Below are 24,924 nucleotides of genomic sequence, written 5' to 3'. Positions count from 1 at the left end.
AGTAGAGAGGCTATATACAGTAGAGAGGCTATATACAGTAGAGAGGCTATATACAGTAGAGAGGTTATATACAGCAGAGAGGTTATATACAGTAGAGAGGCTATATACAGTAGAGAGGCTATATACAGTAGAGAGGCTATATACAGTAGAGAGGCTATATACAGCAGAGAGGTTATATACAGTAGAGGCTATATACAGTAGAGGCTATATACATTAGAGGCTATATACAGTAGAGAGGCTATATACAGTAGAGAGGCTATATACAGTAGAGAGGCTATATACAGTAGAGAGGTTATATACAGTAGAGAGGCTATATACAGTAGCGAGGCTATATACAGTAGAGAGGCTATATACAGTAGAGAGGTTATATACAGTAGAGAGGCTATATACAGTAGAGAGGCTATATACAGTAGAGAGGCTATATACAGCAGAGAGGCTATATACAGTAGAGAGGCTATATACAGTAGAGTATATGTTGAGCATATCTCTACTCCCAGTCATGTGAAATCCACAGCTGAGGTCAGAATACATTTATTACAAATGACTGATGTCCTGATATGAACTGTTCTAGTAGCTGGTAGTATCTGGTCTGTATCTCTCTTACTGTTCTAGTAGCTGGTAGTATCTGGTCTGTATCTCTTACTGTTCTAGTAGCTGGTAGTATCTGGTCTGTATCTCTCTTACTGTTCTAGTAGCTGGTAGTATCTGGTCTGTATATCTCTTACTGTTCTAGTAGCTGGTAGTATCTGGTCTGTATCTCTTACTGTTCTAGTAGCTGGTAGTATCTGGTCTGTATCTCTCTTACTGTTCTAGTAGCTGGTAGTATCTGGTCTGTATCTCTCTTACTGTTCTAGTAGCTGGTAGTATCTGGTCTGTATCTCTCTTACTGTTCTAGTAGCTGGTAGTATCTGGTCTGTATCTCTCTTACTGTTCTAGTAGCTGGTAGTATCTGGTCTGTATCTCTCTTACTGTTCTAGTAGCTGGTAGTATCTGGTCTGTATCTCTTACTGTTCTAGTAGCTGGTAGTATCTGGTCTGTATCTCTCTTACTGTTCTAGTAGCTGGTAGTATCTGGTCTGTATCTCTCTTACTGTTCTAGTAGCTGGTAGTATCTGGTCTGTATCTCTCTTACTGTTCTAGTAGCTGGTAGTATCTGGTCTGTATCTCTTACTGTTCTAGTAGCTGGTAGTATCTGGTCTGTATCTCTTACTGTTCTAGTAGCTGGTAGTATCTGGTCTGTATCTCTCTTCCTGTTCTAGTAGCTGGTAGTATCTGGTCTGTATCTCTCTTACTGTTCTAGTAGCTGGTAGTATCTGGTCTGTATCTCTCTTACTGTTCTAGTAGCTGGTAGTATCTGGTCTGTATCTCTCTTCCTGTTCTAGTAGCTGGTAGTATCTGGTCTGTATCTCTTACTGTTCTAGTAGCTGGTAGTATCTGGTCTGTATCTCTCTTACTGTTCTAGTAGCTGGTAGTATCTGGTCTGTATATCTCTTACTGTTCTAGTAGCTGGTAGTATCTGGTCTGTATCTCTCTTACTGTTCTAGTAGCTGGTCGTATCTGGTCTGTATATCTCTTACTGTTCTAGTAGCTGGTAGTATCTGGTCTGTATCTCTTACTGTTCTAGTAGCTGGTAGTATCTGGTCTGTATCTCTCTTACTGTTCTAGTAGCTGGTAGTATCTGGTCTGTATCTCTCTTACTGTTCTAGTAGCTGGTAGTATCTGGTCTGTATCTCTTACTGTTCTAGTAGCTGGTAGTATCTGGTCTGTATATCTCTTACTGTTCTAGTAGCTGGTAGTATCTGGTCTGTATCTCTTACTGTTCTAGTAGCTGGTAGTATCTGGTCTGTATCTCTCTTACTGTTCTAGTAGCTGGTAGTATCTGGTCTGTATCTCTCTTACTGTTCTAGTAGCTGGTAGTATCTGGTCTGTATCTCTCTTACTGTTCTAGTAGCTGGTAGTATCTGGTCTGTTTCTCTCTTACTGTTCTAGTAGCTGGTAGTATCTGGTCTGTATCTCTCGTACTGTTCTAGTAGCTGGTAGTATCTGGTCTGTATCTCTTACTGTTCTAGTAGCTGGTAGTATCTGGTCTGTATCTCTCTTACTGTTCTAGTAGCTGGTAGTATCTGGTCTGTATCTCTTACTGTTCTAGTAGCTGGTAGTATCTGGTCTGTATATCTCTTACTGTTCTAGTAGCTGGTAGTATCTGGTCTGTATCTCTCGTACTGTTCTAGTAGCTGGTAGTATCTGGTCTGTATATCTCTTACTGTTCTAGTAGCTGGTAGTATCTGGTCTGTATCTCTCTTACTGTTCTAGTAGCTGGTAGTATCTGGTCTGTATCTCTCTTACTGTTCTAGTAGCTGGTAGTATCTGGTCTGTATCTCTCTTACTGTTCTAGTAGCTGGTAGTATCTGGTCTGTATCTCTCTTACTGTTCTAGTAGCTGGTAGTATCTGGTCTGTATCTCTCTTACTGTTCTAGTAGCTGGTAGTATCTGGTCTGTATCTCGTACTGTTCTAGTAGCTGGTAGTATCTGGTCTGTATCTCTCTTACTGTTCTAGTAGCTGGTAGTATCTGGTCTGTATCTCTTACTGTTCTAGTAGCTCGTAGTATCTGGTCTGTATCTCTCTTACTGTTCTAGTAGCTGGTAGTATCTGGTCTGTATCTCTCTTACTGTTCTAGTAGCTGGTAGTATCTGGTCTGTATCTCTCTTACTGTTCTAGTAGCTGGTAGTATCTGGTCTGTATCTCTTACTGTTCTAGTAGCTGGTAGTATCTGGTCTGTATCTCTCTTACTGTTCTAGTAGCTGGTAGTATCTGGTCTGTATCTCTCTTACTGTTCTAGTAGCTGGTAGTATCTGGTCTGTATCTCTCTTACTGTTCTAGTAGCTGGTAGTATCTGGTCTGTATCTCTTACTGTTCTAGTAGCTGGTCGTATCTGGTCTGTATCTCTTACTGTTCTAGTAGCTGGTAGTATCTGGTCTGTATCTCTTACTGTTCTAGTAGCTGGTAGTATCTGGTCTGTATCTCTCTTACTGTTCTAGTAGCTGGTAGTATCTGGTCTGTATCTCTCTTACTGTTCTAGTAGCTGGTAGTATCTGGTCTGTATCTCTCTCTCTGTTCTAGTAGCTGGTAGTATCTGGTCTGTATCTCTTACTGTTCTAGTAGCTGGTAGTATCTGGTCTGTCTCTCTCTTACTGTTCTAGTAGCTGGTAGTATCTGGTCTGTATCTCTCTTACTGTTCTAGTAGCTGGTAGTATCTGGTCTGTATCTCTCTTACTGTTCTAGTAGCTGGTAGTATCTGGTCTGTATCTCTCTTACTGTTCTAGTAGCTGGTAGTATCTGGTCTGTATATCTCTTACTGTTCTAGTAGCTGGTAGTATCTGGTCTGTATCTCTTACTGTTCTAGTAGCTGGTAGTATCTGGTCTGTATCTCTCTCTCTGTTCTAGTAGCTGGTAGTATCTGGTCTGTATCTCTCTCTCTGTTCTAGTAGCTGGTAGTATCTGGTCTGTATCTCTTACTGTTCTAGTAGCTGGTAGTATCTGGTCTGTCTCTCTCTTACTGTTCTAGTAGCTGGTAGTATCTGGTCTGTATCTCTTACTGTTCTAGTAGCTGGTAGTATCTGGTCTGTATCTCTCTCTCTGTTCTAGTAGCTGGTAGTATCTGGTCTGTATCTCTCTCTCTGTTCTAGTAGCTGGTAGTATCTGGTCTGTATCTCTTACTGTTCTAGTAGCTGGTAGTATCTGGTCTGTCTCTCTCTTACTGTTCTAGTAGCTGGTAGTATCTGGTCTGTATCTCTCTTACTGTTCTAGTAGCTGGTAGTATCTGGTCTGTATCTCTTACTGTTCTAGTAGCTGGTAGTATCTGGTCTGTCTCTCTCTTACTGTTCTAGTAGCTGGTAGTATCTGGTCTGTATCTCTTACTGTTCTAGTAGCTGGTAGTATCTGGTCTGTCTCTCTCTTACTGTTCTAGTAGCTGGTAGTATCTGGTCTGTATCTCTCTTACTGTTCTAGTAGCTGGTAGTATCTGGTCTGTATCTCTTACTGTTCTAGTAGCTGGTAGTATCTGGTCTGTCTCTCTCTTACTGTTCTAGTAGCTGGTAGTATCTGGTCTGTATCTCTTACTGTTCTAGTAGCTGGTAGTATCTGGTCTGTATCTCTCTTATTTTTCTAGTAGCTGGTAGTATCTGGTCTGTATCTCTTACTGTTCTAGTAGCTGGTAGTATCTGGTCTGTATCTCTCTTACTGTTCTAGTAGCTGGTAGTATCTGGTCTGTATCTCTTACTGTTCTAGTAGCTGGTAGTATCTGGTCTGTATCTCTCTTACTGTTCTAGTAGCTGGTAGTATCTGGTCTGTATCTCTTACTGTTCTAGTAGCTGGTCGTATCTGGTCTGTATCTCTCTTACTGTTCTAGTAGCTGGTAGTATCTGGTCTGTATCTCTCTTACTGTTCTAGTAGCTGGTAGTATCTGGTCTGTATCTCTCTGTTCTAGTAGCTGGTAGTATCTGGTCTGTATCTCTCTTACTGTTCTAGTAGCTGGTAGTATCTGGTCTGTATCTCTTACTGTTCTAGTAGCTGGTAGTATCTGGTCTGTATCTGGTCTGTATCTCTTACTGTTCTAGTAGCTGGTAGTATCTGGTCTGTATCTCTTACTGTTCTAGTAGCTGGTAGTATCTGGTCTGTATCTCTTACTGTTCTAGTAGCTGGTAGTATCTGGTCTGTATCTCTTACTGTTCTAGTAGCTGGTAGTATCTGGTCTGTATCTCTTACTGTTCTAGTAGCTGGTAGTATCTGGTCTGTATATCTCTTACTGTTCTAGTAGCTGGTAGTATCTGGTCTGTATCTCTCTCACTGTTCTAGTAGCTGGTAGTATCTGGTCTGTATCTCTCTTACTGTTCTAGTAGCTGGTCGTATCTGGTCTGTATCTCTTACTGTTCTAGTAGCTGGTAGTATCTGGTCTGTATCTCTCTTACTGTTCTAGTAGCTGGTAGTATCTGGTCTGTATCTCTTACTGTTCTAGTAGCTGGTAGTATCTGGTCTGTATCTCTCTTACTGTTCTAGTAGCTGGTAGTATCTGGTCTGTATCTCTCTTACTGTTCTAGTAGCTGGTAGTATCTGGTCTGTATCTCTTACTGTTCTAGTAGCTGGTAGTATCTGGTCTGTATCTCTCTTACTGTTCTAGTAGCTGGTAGTATCTGGTCTGTATCTCTCTTACTGTTCTAGTAGCTGGTAGTATCTGGTCTGTATCTCTCTTACTGTTCTAGTAGCTGGTAGTATCTGGTCTGTATCTCTCTGTTCTAGTAGCTGGTAGTATCTGGTCTGTATCTCTCTTACTGTTCTAGTAGCTGGTAGTATCTGGTCTGTATCTCTCTTACTGTTCTAGTAGCTGGTAGTATCTGGTCTGTATCTCTTACTGTTCTAGTAGCTGGTAGTATCTGGTCTGTATCTCTCTTACTGTTCTAGTAGCTGGTAGTATCTGGTCTGTATCTCTCTTACTGTTCTAGTAGCTGGTAGTATCTGGTCTGTATCTCTTACTGTTCTAGTAGCTGGTAGTATCTGGTCTGTATCTCTCTTACTGTTCTAGTAGCTGGTAGTATCTGGTCTGTATCTCTCTTACTGTTCTAGTAGCTGGTAGTATCTGGTCTGTATATCTCTTACTGTTCTAGTAGCTGGTAGTATCTGGTCTGTATCTCTCTTACTGTTCTAGTAGCTGGTAGTATCTGGTCTGTATATCTCTTACTGTTCTAGTAGCTGGTAGTATCTGGTCTGTATCTCTCTTACTGTTCTAGTAGCTGGTAGTATCTGGTCTGTATCTCTCTTACTGTTCTAGTAGCTGGTAGTATCTGGTCTGTATCTCTTACTGTTCTAGTAGCTGGTAGTATCTGGTCTGTATCTCTCTTACTGTTCTAGTAGCTGGTAGTATCTGGTCTGTATCTCTCTTACTGTTCTAGTAGCTGGTAGTATCTGGTCTGTATCTCTCTTACTGTTCTAGTAGCTGGTAGTATCTGGTCTGTATCTCTCTTACTGTTCTAGTAGCTGGTAGTATCTGGTCTGTATCTCTTACTGTTCTAGTAGCTGGTAGTATCTGGTCTGTATATCTCTTACTGTTCTAGTAGCTGGTAGTATCTGGTCTGTATCTCTCTTACTGTTCTAGTAGCTGGTAGTATCTGGTCTGTATCTCTCTTACTGTTCTAGTAGCTGGTAGTATCTGGTCTGTATCTCTCTGTTCTAGTAGCTGGTAGTATCTGGTCTGTATCTCTCTTACTGTTCTAGTAGCTGGTAGTATCTGGTCTGTATCTCTCTTACTGTTCTAGTAGCTGGTAGTATCTGGTCTGTATCTCTCTTACTGTTCTAGTAGCTGGTAGTATCTGGTCTGTATCTCTTACTGTTCTAGTAGCTGGTAGTATCTGGTCTGTATCTCTCTTACTGTTCTAGTAGCTGGTAGTATCTGGTCTGTATCTCTCTTACTGTTCTAGTAGCTGGTAGTATCTGGTCTGTATCTCTCTTACTGTTCTAGTAGCTGGTCGTATCTGGTCTGTATCTCTCTTACTGTTCTAGTAGCTGGTCGTATCTGGCCTGTGTCTCTTACTGTTCTAGTAGCTGGTAGTATCTGGTCTGTATCTCTCTTACTGTTCTAGTAGCTGGTAGTATCTGGTCTGTATCTCTCTTACTGTTCTAGTAGCTGGTCGTATCTGGTCTGTATCTCTCTTACTGTTCTAGTAGCTGGTCGTATCTGGCCTGTGTCTCTCTCTCTGCCGTCGTTGCTCTGTCCTTCTCCAGCACTGCGTTGTCACGAGTATCACGGAGGTTCCTAGAGGACAGAAGCAGTAAGAATTAAAACCACACAGAATAAACAAACAATCGTCTTTATGTAAAAAAGTGGACACAGTACTGTATTCAGGACACAGTGAAAGAGTCCCCTTCTAGTGGACACAGTACTGTATTCAGGACACAGTGAAAGAGTCCCCCTCTAGTGGACACAGTACTGTATTCAGGACACAGTGAAAGAGTCCCTCTAGTGGACACAGTACTGTATTCAGGACACAGTGAAAGAGTCCCCTTCTAGTGGACACAGTACTGTATTCAGGACACAGTGAAAGAGTCCCCCTCTAGTGGACACAGTACTGTATTCAGGACACAGTGAAAGAGTCCCCCTCTAGTAGACACAGTACTGTATTCAGGACACAGTGAAAGAGTCCCCCTCTAGTGGACACAGTACTGTATTCAGGACACAGTGAAAGAGTCCCCTCTAGTGGACACAGTACTGTATTCAGGACACAGTGAAAGAGTCCCCCTCTAGTGGACACAGTACTGTATTCAGGACACAGTGAAAGAGTCCCCCTCTAGTAGACACAGTACTGTATTCAGGACACAGTGAAAGAGTCCCCTTCTAGTGGACACAGTACTGTATTCAGGACACAGTGAAAGAGTCCCCCTCTAGTGGACACAGTACTGTATTCAGGACACAGTGAAAGAGTCCCCCTCTAGTGGACACAGTACTGTATTCAGGACACAGTGAAAGAGTCCCCCTCTAGTAGACACAGTACTGTATTCAGGACACAGTGAAAGAGTCCCCCTCTAGTGGACACAGTACTGTATTCAGGACACAGTGAAAGAGTCCCCTCTAGTGGACACAGTACTGTATTCAGGACACAGTGAAAGAGTCCCCTCTAGAGGACACAGTACTGTATTCAGGACACAGTGAAAGAGTCCCCCTCTAGTGGACACAGTACTGTATTCAGGACACAGTGAAAGAGTCCCCCTCTAGTGGACACAGTGAAAGAGTCCCCTCTAGTGGACACAGTACTGTATTCAGGACACAGTGAAAGAGTCCCCCTCTAGTGGACACAGTACTGTATTCAGGACACAGTGAAAGAGTCCCCCTCTAGTGGACACAGTGAAAGAGTCCCCTCTAGAGGACACAGTACTGTATTCAGGACACAGTGAAAGAGTCCCCCTCTAGTGGACACAGTACTGTATTCAGGACACAGTGAAAGAGTCCCCTCTAGTGGACACAGTACTGTATTCAGGACACAGTGAAAGAGTCCCCCTCTAGTGGACACAGTACTGTATTCAGGACACAGTGAAAGAGTCCCCCTCTAGTGGACACAGTACTGTATTCAGGACACAGTGAAAGAGTCCCCCTCTAGTAGACACAGTACTGTATTCAGGACACAGTGAAAGAGTCCCCCTCTAGTGGACACAGTACTGTATTCAGGACACAGTGAAAGAGTCCCCCTCTAGTGGACACAGTACTGTATTCAGGACACAGTGAAAGAGTCCCCCTCTAGTAGACACAGTACTGTTCTCAGGACACAGTGAAAGAGTCCCCTCTAGTGGACACAGTACTGTATTCAGGACACAGTGAAAGAGTCCCCCTCTAGTGGACACAGTACTGTATTCAGGACACAGTGAAAGAGTCCCCCTCTAGTGGACACAGTACTGTATTCAGGACACAGTGAAAGAGTCCCTCTAGTGGACACAGTACTGTATTCAGGACACAGTGAAAGAGTCCCCTTCTAGTGGACACAGTACTGTATTCAGGACACAGTGAAAGAGTCCCCTCTAGTGGACACAGTACTGTATTCAGGACACAGTGAAAGAGTCCCCCTCTAGTGGACACAGTGAAAGAGTCCCCCTCTAGTGGACACAGTGAAAGAGTCCCCTCTAGTAGACACAGTACTGTAGTCAGGACACAGTGAAAGAGTCCCCTCTAGTGGACACAGTACTGTATTCAGGACACAGTGAAAGAGTCCCCCTCTAGTGGACACAGTGAAAGAGTCCCCCTCTAGTGGACACAGTGAAAGAGTCCCCCTCTAGTGGACACAGTGAAAGAGTCCCCCTCTAGTGGACACAGTGAAAGAGTCCCCCTCTAGTGGACACAGTGAAAGAGTCCCCCTCTAGTGGACACAGTGAAAGAGTCCCCCTCTAGTGGACACAGTGAAAGAGTCCCCCTCTAGTGGACACAGTGAAAGAGTCCCCCTCTAGTGGACACAGTACTGTATTCAGGACACAGTGAAAGAGTCCCCCTCTAGTGGACACAGTACTGTATTCAGGACACAGTGAAAGAGTCCCCCTCTAGTGGACACAGTACTGTATTCAGGACACAGTGAAAGAGTCCCCCTCTAGTGGACACAGTACTGTATTCAGGACACATCTCTATAATCTCACCTGTTCTCTCTCTCTCTGGTACATCTCTATAATCTCACCTGTTCTCTCTCTCTGGTACATCTCTATAATCTCACCTGTTCTCTCTCTCTCTGGTACATCTCTATAATCTCACCTGTTCTCTCTCTCTCTGGTACATCTCTATAATCTCACCTGTTCTCTCTCTCTGATACATCTCTATAATCTCACCTGTTCTCTCTCTCTCTGGTACATCTCTATAATCTCACCTGTTCTCTCTCTGGTACATCTCTATAATCTCACCTGTTCTCTCTCTGGTACATCTCTATAATCTCACCTGTTCTCTCTCTGGTACATCTCTATAATCTCACCTGTTCTCTCTCTGATACATCTCTATAATCTCACCTGTTCTCTCTCTCTCTGATACATCTCTATAATCTCACCTGTTCTCTCTCTCTGGTACATCTCTATAATCTCACCTGTTCTCTCTCTCTGGTACATCTCTATAATCTCACCTGTTCTCTCTCTCTCTGGTACATCTCTATAATCTCACCTGTTCTCTCTCTCTCTGGTACATCTCTATAATCTCACCTGTTCTCTCTCTCTCTGGTACATCTCTATAATCTCACCTGTTCTCTCTCTCTGGTACATCTCTATAATCTCACCTGTTCTCTCTCTCTGGTACATCTCTATAATCTCACCTGTTCTCTCTCTGGTACATCTCTATAATCTCACCTGTTCTCTCTCTCTCTGGTACATCTCTATAATCTCACCTGTTCTCTCTCTCTCTGGTACATCTCTATAATCTCACCTGTTCTCTCTCTCTCTGGTACATCTCTATAATCTCACCTGTTCTCTCTCTCTCTGGTACATCTCTATAATCTCACCTGTTCTCTCTCTCTCTGGTACATCTCTATAATCTCACCTGTTCTCTCTCTCTCTGGTACATCTCTATAATCTCACCTGTTCTCTCTCTCTCTGGTACATCTCTATAATCTCACCTGTTCTCTCTCTCTCTGGTACATCTCTATAATCTCACCTGTTCTCTCTCTCTCTGGTACATCTCTATAATCTCACCTGTTCTCTCTCTCTCTGGTACATCTCTATAATCTCACCTGTTCTCTCTCTCTCTGGTACATCTCTATAATCTCACCTGTTCTCTCTCTCTGGTACTTCTCTATAATCTCACCTGTTCTCTCTCTCTCTGGTACATCTCTATAATCTCACCTGTTCTCTCTCTCTGGTACATCTCTATAATCTCACCTGTTCTCTCTCTGGTACATCTCTATAATCTCACCTGTTCTCTCTCTCTCTGGTACATCTCTATAATCTCACCTGTTCTCTCTCTCTCTGGTACATCTCTATAATCTCACCTGTTCTCTCTCTCTGGTACATCTCTATAATCTCACCTGTTCTCTCTCTGGTACATCTCTATAATCTCACCTGTTCTCTCTCTCTGGTACTTCTCTATAATCTCACCTGTTCTCTCTCTGGTACATCTCTATAATCTCACCTGTTCTCTCTCTCTGGTACTTCTCTATAATCTCACCTGTTCTCTCTCTCTCTGGTACATCTCTATAATCTCACCTGTTCTCTCTCTCTGGTACTTCTCTATAATCTCACCTGTTCTCTCTCTCTGGTACATCTCTATAATCTCACCTGTTCTCTCTCTGGTACATCTCTATAATCTCACCTGTTCTCTCTCTCTCTGGTACATCTCTATAATCTCACCTGTTCTCTCTCTGGTACATCTCTATAATCTCACCTGTTCTCTCTCTCTCTGGTACATCTCTATAATCTCACCTGTTCTCTCTCTCTGGTACATCTCTATAATCTCACCTGTTCTCTCTCTGGTACATCTCTATAATCTCACCTGTTCTCTCTCTCTCTCTGGTACATCTCTATAATCTCACCTGTTCTCTCTCTGGTACATCTCTATAATCTCACCTGTTCTCTCTCTCTGGTACATCTCTATAATCTCACCTGTTCTCTCTCTCTCTGGTACATCTCTATAATCTCACCTGTTCTCTCTCTGTTACATCTCTATAATCTCACCTGTTCTCTCTCTCTCTGTTACATCTCTATAATCTCACCTGTTCTCTCTCTCTCTGGTACTTCTCTATAATCTCACCTGTTCTCTCTCTCTCTGGTACTTCTCTATAATCTCACCTGTTCTCTCTCTCTCTGGTACATCTCTATAATCTCACCTGTTCTCTCTCTCTGGTACATCTCTATAATCTCACCTGTTCTCTCTCTGGTACATCTCTATAATCTCACCTGTTCTCTCTCTGGTACATCTCTATAATCTCACCTGTTCTCTCTCTCTCTGGTACATCTCTATAATCTCACCTGTTCTCTCTCTCTGGTATATCTCTATAATCTCACCTGTTCTCTCTCTGGTACATCTCTATAATCTCACCTGTTCTCTCTCTCTCTGGTACATCTCTATAATCTCACCTGTTCTCTCTCTCGCACATCTCTATAATCTCACCTGTTCTCTCTCTCTGGTACTTCTCTATAATCTCACCTGTTCTCTCTCTCTGGTACATCTCTATAATCTCACCTGTTCTCTCTCTGTTACATCTCTATAATCTCACCTGTTCTCTCTCTCTCTGGTACATCTCTATAATCTCACCTGTTCTCTCTCTCTGATACATCTCTATAATCTCACCAGTTCTCTCTCTGTTACATCTCTATAATCTCACCTGTTCTCTCTCTCTGGTACATCTCTATAATCTCACCTGTTCTCTCTCTCTCTGGTACATCTCTATAATCTCACCTGTTCTCTCTCTGGTACATCTCTATAATCTCACCTGTTCTCTCTCTCTCTGGTACATCTCTATAATCTCACCTGTTCTCTCTCTCTGATACATCTCTATAATCTCACCTGTTCTCTCTCTCTCTGGTACATCTCTATAATCTCACCTGTTCTCTCTCTGGTACATCTCTATAATCTCACCTGTTCTCTCTCTCTGGTACATCTCTATAATCTCACCTGTTCTCTCTCTCGTACATCTCCTTTGACGTCCTCTGCAGGTTGTCGATCTCCTGGCTGGTCTTCAGACGAATGTTCTCCAGCTCCTCAGCAAGTTTATTCTCGTACTCTGTCTTGTAGTGGTCTCTGTGGAAAACAAATTATATCTGATGGTCTCTGTGGAAAACACATGATATCTGATTGTCTCTGTGGAACACAAATTATATCTGATTGTCTCTGTGGAACACAAATTATATCTGATTGTCTCTGTGGAAAACAAATTATATCTGATTGTCTCTGTGGAACAACCATTATATTATATCTGATTGTAGCCATCCTTTGCCTTGATGACAGCTTTGCAAACTCTTGGCATTCTCTCAACCAGCGTAATGAGGTAATCACCTGGAATGCATTTCAATTAACAGGTGTGCTTTGTTAAATGTTAATTTGTGATTTTTTTTCCTTCTTAATGCATTTGAGCCAATCAGTTGTGTTGTGACAAGGTATGGGTAGTATACAGAAGATAGCCCTATTTGGTAAAGGACCAAGTCCATATTATGGCAAGAACAGCTCAAATAAGCAAAGAGAAACGACAGTCCATCATTACTTTAAGTTATGAAGGTCAGTCAATCTGGAAAAATGTCATGTACTTTGAAAGTTTCTTCAAGTGCAGTCACAAAAACCATCAAGCGCTATGATGAAACTAGCTCTCATGACGACCGCCACAGGAAAGGAAGACCCAGAGTTACCTCTGCTGCAGAGGATAAGTTCATTAGAGTTACCAGATCCAGAAATTGCAGACCAAATAAATGCTTCAAAGAGTTCAAGTAACAGACACATCTCAACATCAACTGTTCAGAGGGAGACTGCGTGAATCAGGCCTTCATGGTCGAATTGCTGCAAAGAAACCACTACTAAAAGGACACCAATAAGAAGAAAGGACTTGCTTTGACCAAGAAACATGAGCAATGAACATTAGACCGGTGGAAATCTGTCCTTTGGTCTGAGGAGTCCAAATTTGAGATTTTTGGTTCCAAGCGCTGTGTCTTTGTGAGACGCAGAGTAGGTGAACGGATGATCTCAGCATGTGTGGTTCCCAGCGTGAAGCATGGAGGAGGAGGTGTGATGGTGTGGGGATGCTTTGCTGGTGACACTGTCAGTGATTTATTTAGAATTCAAGGCACACTTAACCAACATGGCTACCACAGCATTCTGCAGCGATACGCCATCCCATCTGGTTTGGGCTTAGTGGGACTATAATTTGTTTTTCAACAGGACAATGACCCAACACACCTCCAGGCTGTGTAAGGGCTATTTGACCAAGAAGGAGAGTGATGGACTGCTGCATCAGATGACCTGGCCTCCACAATCCCCTAAACCTCCACAATCCCCCTGACCTCAACCCAATTGAGATGTTTTGGGATGAGCTGGACCTCAGAGTGAAAAAAAAGTAGCAAACAAGTGCTCAGCATATGTGGGAACTCCTTCAAGACTGTTGGAAAAGCATTCCTCGTGAAGCTGGTTGAGAGAATGTCAAGAGTGTGCAAAGCTGTCATCAAAGCAAAGGGTGGCTACTTGGAAGAAACTAAAATATAACATTTATTTTGATTTGTTTAACACTTTTTTTGTTTACTACATCATTCCATGTGTGACGGTGCCACGTTGAAAATCCCTGAGCTCCTCAGTAAGCCCCATTCTACTGCCAATGTTTGTCTATGGAGATTGCATTGTGTGCTCGGTTTTATACACCTGTCAACAACGGTTGTGGCTGAAATAGCCAAATTCATTCATTTGAAGGGGTGTCCACATACTTTTGTATATACAGTACCAGTCAAAAGTTTGGAGATGCCTGATTCATGCAAGGGTTTTTCTTTATTTTTGCTATTTTAAACATTGTAGAATAATAGTGAAGACATCAAAACTATGAAATAACACATGGAACGATGTAGTAAACAAAATGCAATCTCCATAGACAAACATTGGCAGTAGAATGGTCCTTACTGAGGAGCTCAGGGATTTTCAACGTGGCACCGTCATAAGATGCCACCTTTCCAACAAGTCAATTTGTCAAATTTCTGCCCTGCTGGAGCTGCCCCCCGGTCCACTGTAAGTGCTGTTATTGTGAAGTGGAAAGTTCCAGAACTCACTACAGTGGAAAGTTCCAGAACTCACTACAGTGGAAAGTTCCAGAACTCACTACAGTGGAAAGTTCCAGAACTCACTACAGTGGAAAGTTCCAGAACTCACTACAGTGGAAAGTTCCAGAACTCACTACAGTGGAAAGTTCCAGAACTCACTACAGTGGAAAGTTCCAGAACTCACTACAGTGGAAAGTTCCAGAACTCACTACAGTGGAAAGTTCCAGAACTCACTACAGTGGAAAGTTCCAGAACTCACTACAGTGGAAAGTTCCAGAACTCACTACAGTGGAAAGTTCCAGAACTCACTACAGTGGAAAGTTCCAGAACTCACTACAGTGGAAAGTTCCAGAACTCACTACAGTGGAAAGTTCCAGAACTCACTACAGTGGAAAGTTCCAGAACTCACTACAGTGGAAAGTTCCAGAACTCACTACAGTGGAAAGTTCCAGAACTCACTACAGTGGAAAGTTCCAGAACTCACTACAGAGGAAAGTTCCAGAACTCACTACAGTGGAAAGTTCCAGAACTCACTACAGTGGTAAGTTCCAGAACTCACTACAGAGTTCCAAACTGGGAAAGGGGGATACCTAGTCAGTTGCCCAACTGAATTTATTAAACTGAAAATGTGTCTAACCGCATTTAACCCAAATGAAATGAAATGGATTTCCATGATTGAGCAGCCACACAAGATCACATTTTGCAATGCCAGGCGTCGGCTGGAGTGGACTCTGGAGCAGCGGAAACGTCTGCAGTGATGAATCACGTTTCACCATCTGGCTGTACGAAGGACGAATTTGGGTTTGGCAGATGCCAGGAGAACGCTACTTGCCCCAATGCATAGTGCATTGTACCGACCTAGAAGGGTTAGTGTTAGGATGGGGTACCGACCTAGAAGGGTTAGGGAGGGGTACCGACCTAGAAGGGTTAGGGAGGGGTACCGACCTAGAAGGGTTAGGGAGGGGTACCGACCTAGAAGGGTTAGGGAGGGGTACCGACCTAGAAGGGTTAGGGAGGGGTACCGACCTAGAAGGGTTAGGGAGGGGTACCGACCTAGAAGGGTTAGGGAGGGGTACCGACCTAGAAGGGTTAGGGAGGGGTACCGACCTAGAAGGGTTACGGAGGGGTACCGACCTAGAAGGGTTAGGGAGGGGTACTGACCTAGAAGGGTTAGGGAGGGGTATCGACCTAGAAGGGTTAGGGAGGGGTACCGACCTAGAAGGGTTAGGGAGGGGTACTGACCTAGAAGGGTTATGGAGGGGTACCGACCTAGAAGGGTTATGGAGGGGTACCGACCTAGAAGGGTTAGGGAGGGGTACCGACCTAGAAGGGTTAGGGAGGGGTACCGACCTAGAAGGGTTAGGGAGGGGTACCGACCTAGAAGGGTTAGGGAGGGGTACCGACCTAGAAGGGTTAGGGAGGGGTACCGACCTAGAAGGGTTAGGGAGGGGTACCGACCTAGAAGGGTTAGGGAGGGGTACCGACCTAGAAGGGTTAGGGAGGGGTACCGACCTAGAAGGGTTAGGGAGGGGTACCGACCTAGAAGGGTTAGGGAGGGGTACCGACCTAGAAGGGTTAGGGAGGGGTACCGACCTAGAAGGGTTAGGGTGGGGTACCGACCTAGAAGCGATGTATTTGTGATAGACCTCCTCCCTGGCCCTCTGGGTGTCGTCCAGCTGGGTATGCAACCTCTCTAGACGGTCCTCCTGATGGGCACAGCGTACATTCAGCTCCATGCTCTGTCTGTGAAGATATTCCTTATCCTTCTGGAGGAGGGTCACTGACTGCTGCAGCGTAGACACCTGGAGGACAGAGGGGTTAGAGGTAGTCTATCCATCTGGAGGGACACTGACTGCTGCAGAGTAGACACCTGGAGGACAGAGGGGTTAGAGGTAGTCTATCCATCTGGAGGAGGGTCACTGACTGCTGCAGAGTAGACACCTGGAGGACAGAGGGGTTAGGGTTAGTGGAGGACAGAGGGGTTAGAGGTAGTCTATCCACCTGGAGGAGGGTCACTGACTGCTGCAGAGTAGACACCTGGAGGACAGAGGGGTTAGAGGTAGTCTATCCATCTGGAGGAGGGTCACTGACTGCTGCAGAGCAGACACCTGGAGGACAGAGGGGTTAGGGTTAGTGGAGGACAGAGGGGTTAGAGGTAGTCTATCCATCTGGAGGAGGGTCACTGACTGCTGCAGAGCAGACACCTGGAGGACAGAGGGGTTAGAGGTAGTCTATCCATCTGGAGGAGGGTCACTGACTGCTGCAGAGTAGACACCTGGAGGACAGAGGGGTTAGGGTTAGTGGAGGACAGAGGGTCACTGACTGCTGCAGACACCTGGAGGACAGAGGGGTTAGGGTTAGTGGAGGACAGAGGGGTTAGAGGTAGTCTATCCATCTGGAGGAGGGTCACTGACTGCTGCAGAGTAGACACCTGGAGGACAGAGGGGTTAGAGGTAGTCTATCCTTCTGGAGGAGGGTCACTGACTGCTGCAGAGTAGACACCTGGAGGACAGAGGGGTTAGAGGTAGTCTATCCACCTGGAGGAGGGTCACTGACTGCTGCAGAGTAGACACCTGGAGGACAGAGGGGTTAGGGTTAGTGGAGGACAGAGGGGTTAGAGATAGTCTATCCACCTGGAGGAGGGTCACTGACTGCTGCAGACACCTGGAGGACAGAGGGGTTAGAGGTAGTCTATCCATCTGGAGGAGGGTCACTGACTGCTGCAGAGTAGACACCTGGAGGACAGAGGGATTAGAGGTAGTCTATCCATCTGGAGGAGGGTCACTGACTGCTGCAGACACCTGGAGGACAGAGGGGTTAGGGTTAGTGGAGGACAGAGGGGTTAGAGGTAGTCTATCCACCTGGAGGAGGGTCACTGACTGCTGCAGAGTAGACACCTGGAGGACAGAGGGGTTAGAGGTAGTCTATCCATCTGGAGGAGGGTCACTGACTGCTGCAGAGCAGACACCTGGAGGACAGAGGGGTCAGAGGTAGTCTATCCATCTGGAGGAGGGTCACTGACTGCTGCAGAGTAGACACCTGGAGGACAGAGGGGTTAGAGGTAGTCTATCCATCTGGAGGAGAGAGACTGACTGCTGCAGAGTAGACACCTGGAGGACGGAGGGGTTAGAGGTAGTCTATCCACCTGGAGTAGGGTCACTGACTGCTGCAGAGTAGACACCTGGAGGACAGAGGGGTCAGAGGTAGTCTATCCATCTGGAGGAGGGTCACTGACTGCTGCAGAGTAGACACCTGGAGGACAGAGGGGTTAGGGTTAGTGGAGGACAGAGGGGTTAGAGGTAGTCTATCCATCTGGAGGAGGGTCACTGACTGCTGCAGAGTAGACACCTGGAGGACAGAGGGGTTAGGGTTAGTGGAGGACAGAGGGGTCAGAGGTAGTCTATCCATCTGGAGGAGGGTCACTGACTGCTGCAGAGTAGACACCTGGAGGACAGAGGGGTTAGAGGTAGTCTATCCATCTGGAGGAGGGTCACTGACTGCTGCAGAGTAGACACCTGGAGGACAGAGGGGTTAGGGTTAGTGGAGGACAGAGGGGTTAGAGGTAGTCTATCCATCTGGAGGAGGGTCACTGACTGCTGCAGAGTAGACACCTGGAGGACAGAGGGGTTAGAGGTAGTCTATCCATCTGGAGGAGGGGCACTGACTGCTGCAGAGCAGACACCTGGAGGACAGAGGGGTTAGGGTTAGTGGAGGACAGAGGGGTTAGAGGTAGTCTATCCATCTGGAGGAGGGTCACTGACTGCTGCAGAGTAGACACCTGGAGGACAGAGGGGTTAGAGGTAGTCTATCCACCTGGAGGAGGGTCACTGACTGCTGCAGAGTAGACACCTGGAGGACAGAGGGGTTAGAGGTAGTCTATCCACCTGGAGGAGGGGCACTGACTGCTGTAGAGTAGACACCTGGAGGACAGAGGGGTTAGGGGTAGTCTATCCACCTGGAGGAGGGTCACTGACTGCTGCAGAGTAGACACCTGGAGGACAGAGGGGTTAGAGGTAGTCTATCCATCTGGAGGAGGGTCACTGACTGCTGCAGAGTAGACACCTGGAGGACAGAGGGGTTAGGGTTAGTGGAGGACAGAGGGTCACTGACTGCTGCAGAGTAGACACCTGGAGGACAGAGGGGTTAGGGTTAGTGGAGGACAGAGGGTCACTGACTGCTGCAGACACCGGGAGGACATTTAACGTGACGTGATGTCATTTAGCAGATGCTGTAATGCAGAGGGACTTCCAGTCAGCATCTTCCACTAAGGAAGGTGAGACACCATCTATCAGCCCATCAGGTGGTATTGTGAAAAGGCCCAGTGTTGTCAACAGTAAGGTGTTGGGTAGGTAGCAGTAGTATCCAGGTTGGGGTGTTGTACCTCTCGACTCAGCTCGTTCCTCTCCCTGGTCTGGACCTCATGAGTCATCTCCAGCAGCTCCAGCCTCTTCCTCGACTCTCTCGCCTCACACTCAAACGCATCACGCTCGCTGGAAAGGACCGACGTTTAGTTTCTAAATGTCTAAACATACAAATACATTTTTCAAAGTGAAATAGTCAATTTTTGGAAATCCTTCTCCAGACATTTGATCTTGACAGGGACACTTGATGAAAACAGAGGTGGTCTCTTACCGTTTGGTGTTAGAGTAGTTGTCCCGCTTGAAGTCTCCCTCCTGGATGAGCCCTTTAGTGTCAGCCAGCTCCAGAGTTAGTCTCTGGTTCCTGATCTCCAGCTCTGACCTCACCCTGCGCTCTTCCTCGTAACTCTACACCACAGGAGGAGGGTTACAACACAAATCACATGGACCGATACTGTTCTATGACAAACAATAACGCCCCTTCTTAAAAACTAGCGTAGCTGCAGAAGCAAACCAGCCAGCGGTAACCACGCCTGAGATGTGAACACTTGCGTTAGCTCCCTGAGATTTAGCCTTGTGCTCAGCGGGCTAACACAGTCTCTTGTGATTCACAGGTCCAGTACAGTACCTCCATGAAGGCTCTGATCAGTCCTCTCTCTGTCTGTACCTCCATGAAGGCTCTGATCAGTCCTCTCTCTGTCTGTACCTCCATGAAGGCTCTGACCTGTCCTCTCTGTCTGTACCTCCATGAAGGCTCTGATCAGTCCTGTCTCTGTCTGTACCTCCATGAAGGCTCTGATCTGTCCTCTCTCTGTCTGTACCTCCATGAAGGCTCTGATCAGTCCTCTCTCTGTCTGTACCTCCATGAAGGCTCTGACCTGTCCTCTCTGTCTGTACCTCCATGAAGGCTCTGATCAGTCCTCTCTCTGTCTGTACCTCCATGAAGGCTCTGACCTGTCCTCTCTGTCTGTACCTCCATGAAGGCTCTGATCAGTCCTCTCTCTGTCTGTACCTCCATGAAGGCTCTGATCTGTCCTCTCTCTGTCTGTACCTCCATGAAGGCTCTGATCAGTCCTGTCTCTGTCTGTACCTCCATGAAGGCTCTGATCAGTCCTGTCTCTGTCTGTACCTCCATGAAGGCTCTGATCTGTACTCTCTCTCTCTGTACCTCCATGAAGGCTCTGATCTGTCCTCTCTCTGTCTGTACCTCCATGAAGGCTCTGATCTGTCCTCTCTCTGTCTGTACCTCCATGAAGGCTCTGATCTGTCCTCTCTCTGTCTGTACCTCCATGAAGGCTCTGATCAGTCCTCTCTCTGTCTGTACCTCCATGAAGGCTCTGATCTGTCCTCTGTCTGTACCTCCATGAAGGCTCTGATCTGTCCTCTCTCTGTCTGTACCTCCATGAAGGCTCTGATCTGTCCTCTCTCTGTCTGTACCTCCATGAAGGCTCTGATCAGTCCTCTCTCTGTCTGTACCTCCATGAAGGCTCTGATCTGTCCTCTCTCTGTCTGTACCTCCATGAAGGCTCTCGTGTGTGTGTGTGTGTGTGTGTGTGTGTGATATTATACACACCTTCATAAGGGCCTTGATCTCAGTCCTGTGTGTGTCCAGGTCGTCTGTCAGGCTGTTCCTCTTGACATGGAGCTCAGAGAGCTGGGCTTTGAGAGGACTCACCACCTCATAGAAACACACCTGGGAGAACGACACATCATTACCAAAACACACAGCATTAACACACAGCATTAACACAACACATTAACCCAACACATTAACCCAACACATTAACCCAACACATTAACCCAACACATTAACACATTAACACATTCACCCAACACATTAACCCAACACATTAACCCAACACATTAACCCAACACACAGCATTAACACAACACATTAACACATTAACACAACACACAACATTAACACAACACATAACATTAACACAACACACAACACATTAACACAACACACAACATTAACACAACACATAACACATTAACACAACACACAACATTAACACAACACACAACATTAACACAACACACAACATTAACACAACACATTAACACAACACACAACATTAACACAACACATTAACACATTAACACAACACACAGCATTAACACAACACATTAAGACAACACACAACATTAACACAACACACAACATTAACACAACACATTAAGACAACACAACACATTAACACAACACATTAACACAACGCATTAACACAACACATTAACACAACACACAGCATTAACACAACACATTAACACAACACATTAACACAACACATTAACACAACACATTAACACAACGCATTAACACAAGACATTAACACAACACATTAACACAACACATTAACACAACACATTAACGCATTAACACAACACATTAACACAACACATTAACACAACACATTAACACATTAACACAACACATTAACACAACACATTAACACAACACATTAACACAACACATTAACACAACACATTAACACATTAACACAACGCATTAACACAACGCATTAACACAACACATTAACACAACACATTAACACAACACATTAACACAACACATTAACACATTAACACAACACATTAACACAACGCATTAACACAACACATTAACACATTAACACAACACATTAACACATTAACACAACACATTAACACAACACATTAACACAACACATTAACACATTAACACATTAACACAACACATTAACACATTAACACAACACATTAACACAACACATTAACACAACACATTAAAACAACACATTAACACAACACATTAACACATTAACACAACACATTAACACAACACATTAACACATTAACACATTAACACAACACATTAACACATTAACACAACAAACACATTAACACAACACACAACACATTAACACATTAACACAACACATTAACACAACACACAACACATTAACACATTAACACAACACATTAACACAACACACAACACATTAACACAACACACAGCATTAACACAACACACAGCATTAACACAACACATTAACACAACACATTAACACAACACATTAACACATTAACACAACACATTAACACAACACATTAACACATTAACACATTAACACAACACACAACACATTAACACATTAACACAACACATTAACACATTAACACAACACATTAACACAACACACAACACATTAACACAACACACAACACATTAACACAACACATTAACACATTAACACAACACATTAACACAACACACAACACATTAACACATTAACACAACACATTAACACAACACACAACACATTAACACAACACACAACACATTAACACAACACACAACACATTAACACAACACACAGCATTAACACAACACACAGCATTAACACAACACATTAACACAACACATTAACACATTAACACAACACATAACATTAACACAACACAACACATTAACACAACACACAGCATTAACACAACGCATTAACACAACGCATTAACACATTAACACAACACACAGCATTAACACAACACATTAACACAACACATAAACACATAAACACATTAACACATAAACACATAAACACATAAACACATAAACACATAAACACATAAACACATAAACACATAAACACATAAACACATTAACACATAAACACATAAACACAACACATTAACACAACACATTAACACATTAACACAACACATTAACACAACACATTAACACAACACATTAACACAACACATTAACACAACACATTAACACATTAACACAACACATTAACACAGCACATTAACACATTAACACAACACATTAACACAACACATTAACACAACACATTAACACAACACATTAACACAACACAACACATCAACAGATTAACACATAAACACATTAACACATTAACACACAGCATTAACACATTAACACATTAACACATTAACACATTAACACATTAACACAACACATTAACACATTAACACAACACATTAACACAACACATTAACACAACACATTAACACAACAAACAACACACAACACATTAACACAACACATTAACACAACACATTAACACAACACACTAACACATTAACACAACACATTAACACATTAACACAACACATTAACACATTAACACAACACATTAACACATTAACACAACACACAACACATTAACACATTAACACAACACATTAACACATTAACACAACACATTAACACAGCATTAACACAACACATTAACACAACACATTAACACATTAACACAACACATTAACACAACACATTAACACATTAACACAACACATTAACACAACACAGTAACACAACACATTAACACATTAACACAACACATTAACACAACGCATTAACACAACACATTAACACATTAACACAACACATTAACACATTAACACAACACAATAACACATTAACACAACACATTAACACATTAACACAACACACAACACATTAACACAACACATTAACACATTAACACAACACAATAACACATTAACACAACACATTAACACATTAACACAACACATTAACACATTACATTAACACAACACATTAACACAACACATTAACACAACACATTAACACAACACATTAACACAACACATTAACACACAGCATTAACACACAGCATTAACACACAGCATTAACACACAGCATTAACACAACACATTAACACACAGCATTAACACACAGCATTAACACAACACATTAACACAACACATTAACACAACACATTAACACAACACATTAACACATTAACACAACACATTAACACAACACATTAACACAACACATTAACACAACACATTAACACATTAACACATTAACACATTAACACATTAACACATTAACACAACACATTAACACATTAACACAACACATTAACACAACACATTAACACAACACAACACATTAACACAACACATTAACACAACACATTAACACATTAACACAACACATTAACACAACACATTAACACATTAACACAACACATTAACACAACACATTAACACAACACATTAACACATTAACACAACACATTAACACAACACAACACATAAACACATTAACACACAGCATTAACACATTAACACATTAACACATTAACACATTAACACAACACATTAACACAACACATTAACACAACACATTAACACAACACATTAACACAACACATTAACACAACACATTAACACAACACATTAACACATTAACACAACACATTAACACATTAACACAACACATTAACACAACACATTAACACAACACATTAACACAACACATTAACACAACACATTAACACAACACATTAACACAACACAACACATTAACACATAAACACATTAACACATTAACACACAGCATTAACACATTAACACATTAACACATTAACACATTAACACATTAACACATTAACACAACACATTAACACAACACATTAACACATTAACACAACACATTAACACAACACATTAACACAACACATTAACACAACACATTAACACACAGCATTAACACACAGCATTAACACACAGCATTAACACAACACATTAACACATTAACACAACACATTAACACAACAAACACATTAACAAAACACATTAACACAACACATTAACACAACACACAACACATTAACACAACACATTAACACATTAACACAACACATTAACACATTAACACATTAACACAACACATTAACACATTAACACAACACATTAACACAACACAACACACAACACATTAACACAACACATTAACACAACACATTAACACATTAACACATTAACACAACACATTAACACATTAACACAACACATTAACACACTAACACAACACATTAACACAACACACAACACATTAACACAACACACAGCATTAACACACAGCATTAACACACAGCATTAACACACAGCATTAACACACAGCATTAACACACAGCATTAACACACAGCATTAACACAACACATTAACACATTAACACATTAACACAACACATTAACACAACACATTAACACAACACATTAACACAACAAACACATTAACACAACAAACACATTAACACATTAACACATTAACACAACACATTAACACAACACACAACACATTAACACAACACATTAACACAACACATTAACACATTAACACATTAACACAACACATTAACACAACACATTAACGCATTAACACAACACATTAACACATTAACACATTAACACAACACATTAACACATTAACACAACACATTAACACAACACATTAACACAACACATTAACACATTAACACAACACATTAACACAACACATTAA

The 24,924-nt window shown here is 43.0% G+C and overlaps 1 protein-coding gene across 1 annotated transcript in view; it reads right to left on the bottom strand.

Annotated features, from left to right (window-relative positions):
* LOC129860022 (progesterone-induced-blocking factor 1-like) overlaps positions 1-24,924 on the bottom strand; it is a 145,032-nt gene that overhangs the window by 115,893 nt on the left and 4,215 nt on the right. The window contains exons 4-9 of the mRNA XM_055930348.1: positions 20,164-20,283; positions 18,865-18,998; positions 18,614-18,722; positions 15,853-16,034; positions 12,116-12,241; positions 6,707-6,805 (exon numbers count right to left, since the gene is read on the bottom strand). Coding sequence (XP_055786323.1) covers positions 6,707-6,805; positions 12,116-12,241; positions 15,853-16,034; positions 18,614-18,722; positions 18,865-18,998; positions 20,164-20,283 — 770 coding nt within the window. The remainder of the gene's footprint in view (positions 1-6,706; positions 6,806-12,115; positions 12,242-15,852; positions 16,035-18,613; positions 18,723-18,864; positions 18,999-20,163; positions 20,284-24,924) is intronic.

The sequence above is a fragment of the Salvelinus fontinalis genome, chromosome 7, assembly GCF_029448725.1.
Source record: "Salvelinus fontinalis isolate EN_2023a chromosome 7, ASM2944872v1, whole genome shotgun sequence".
Classification (NCBI taxonomy): Eukaryota; Metazoa; Chordata; class Actinopteri; order Salmoniformes; family Salmonidae; genus Salvelinus; species Salvelinus fontinalis.
This window is presented reverse-complemented; position numbering and strand designations above follow the sequence as displayed.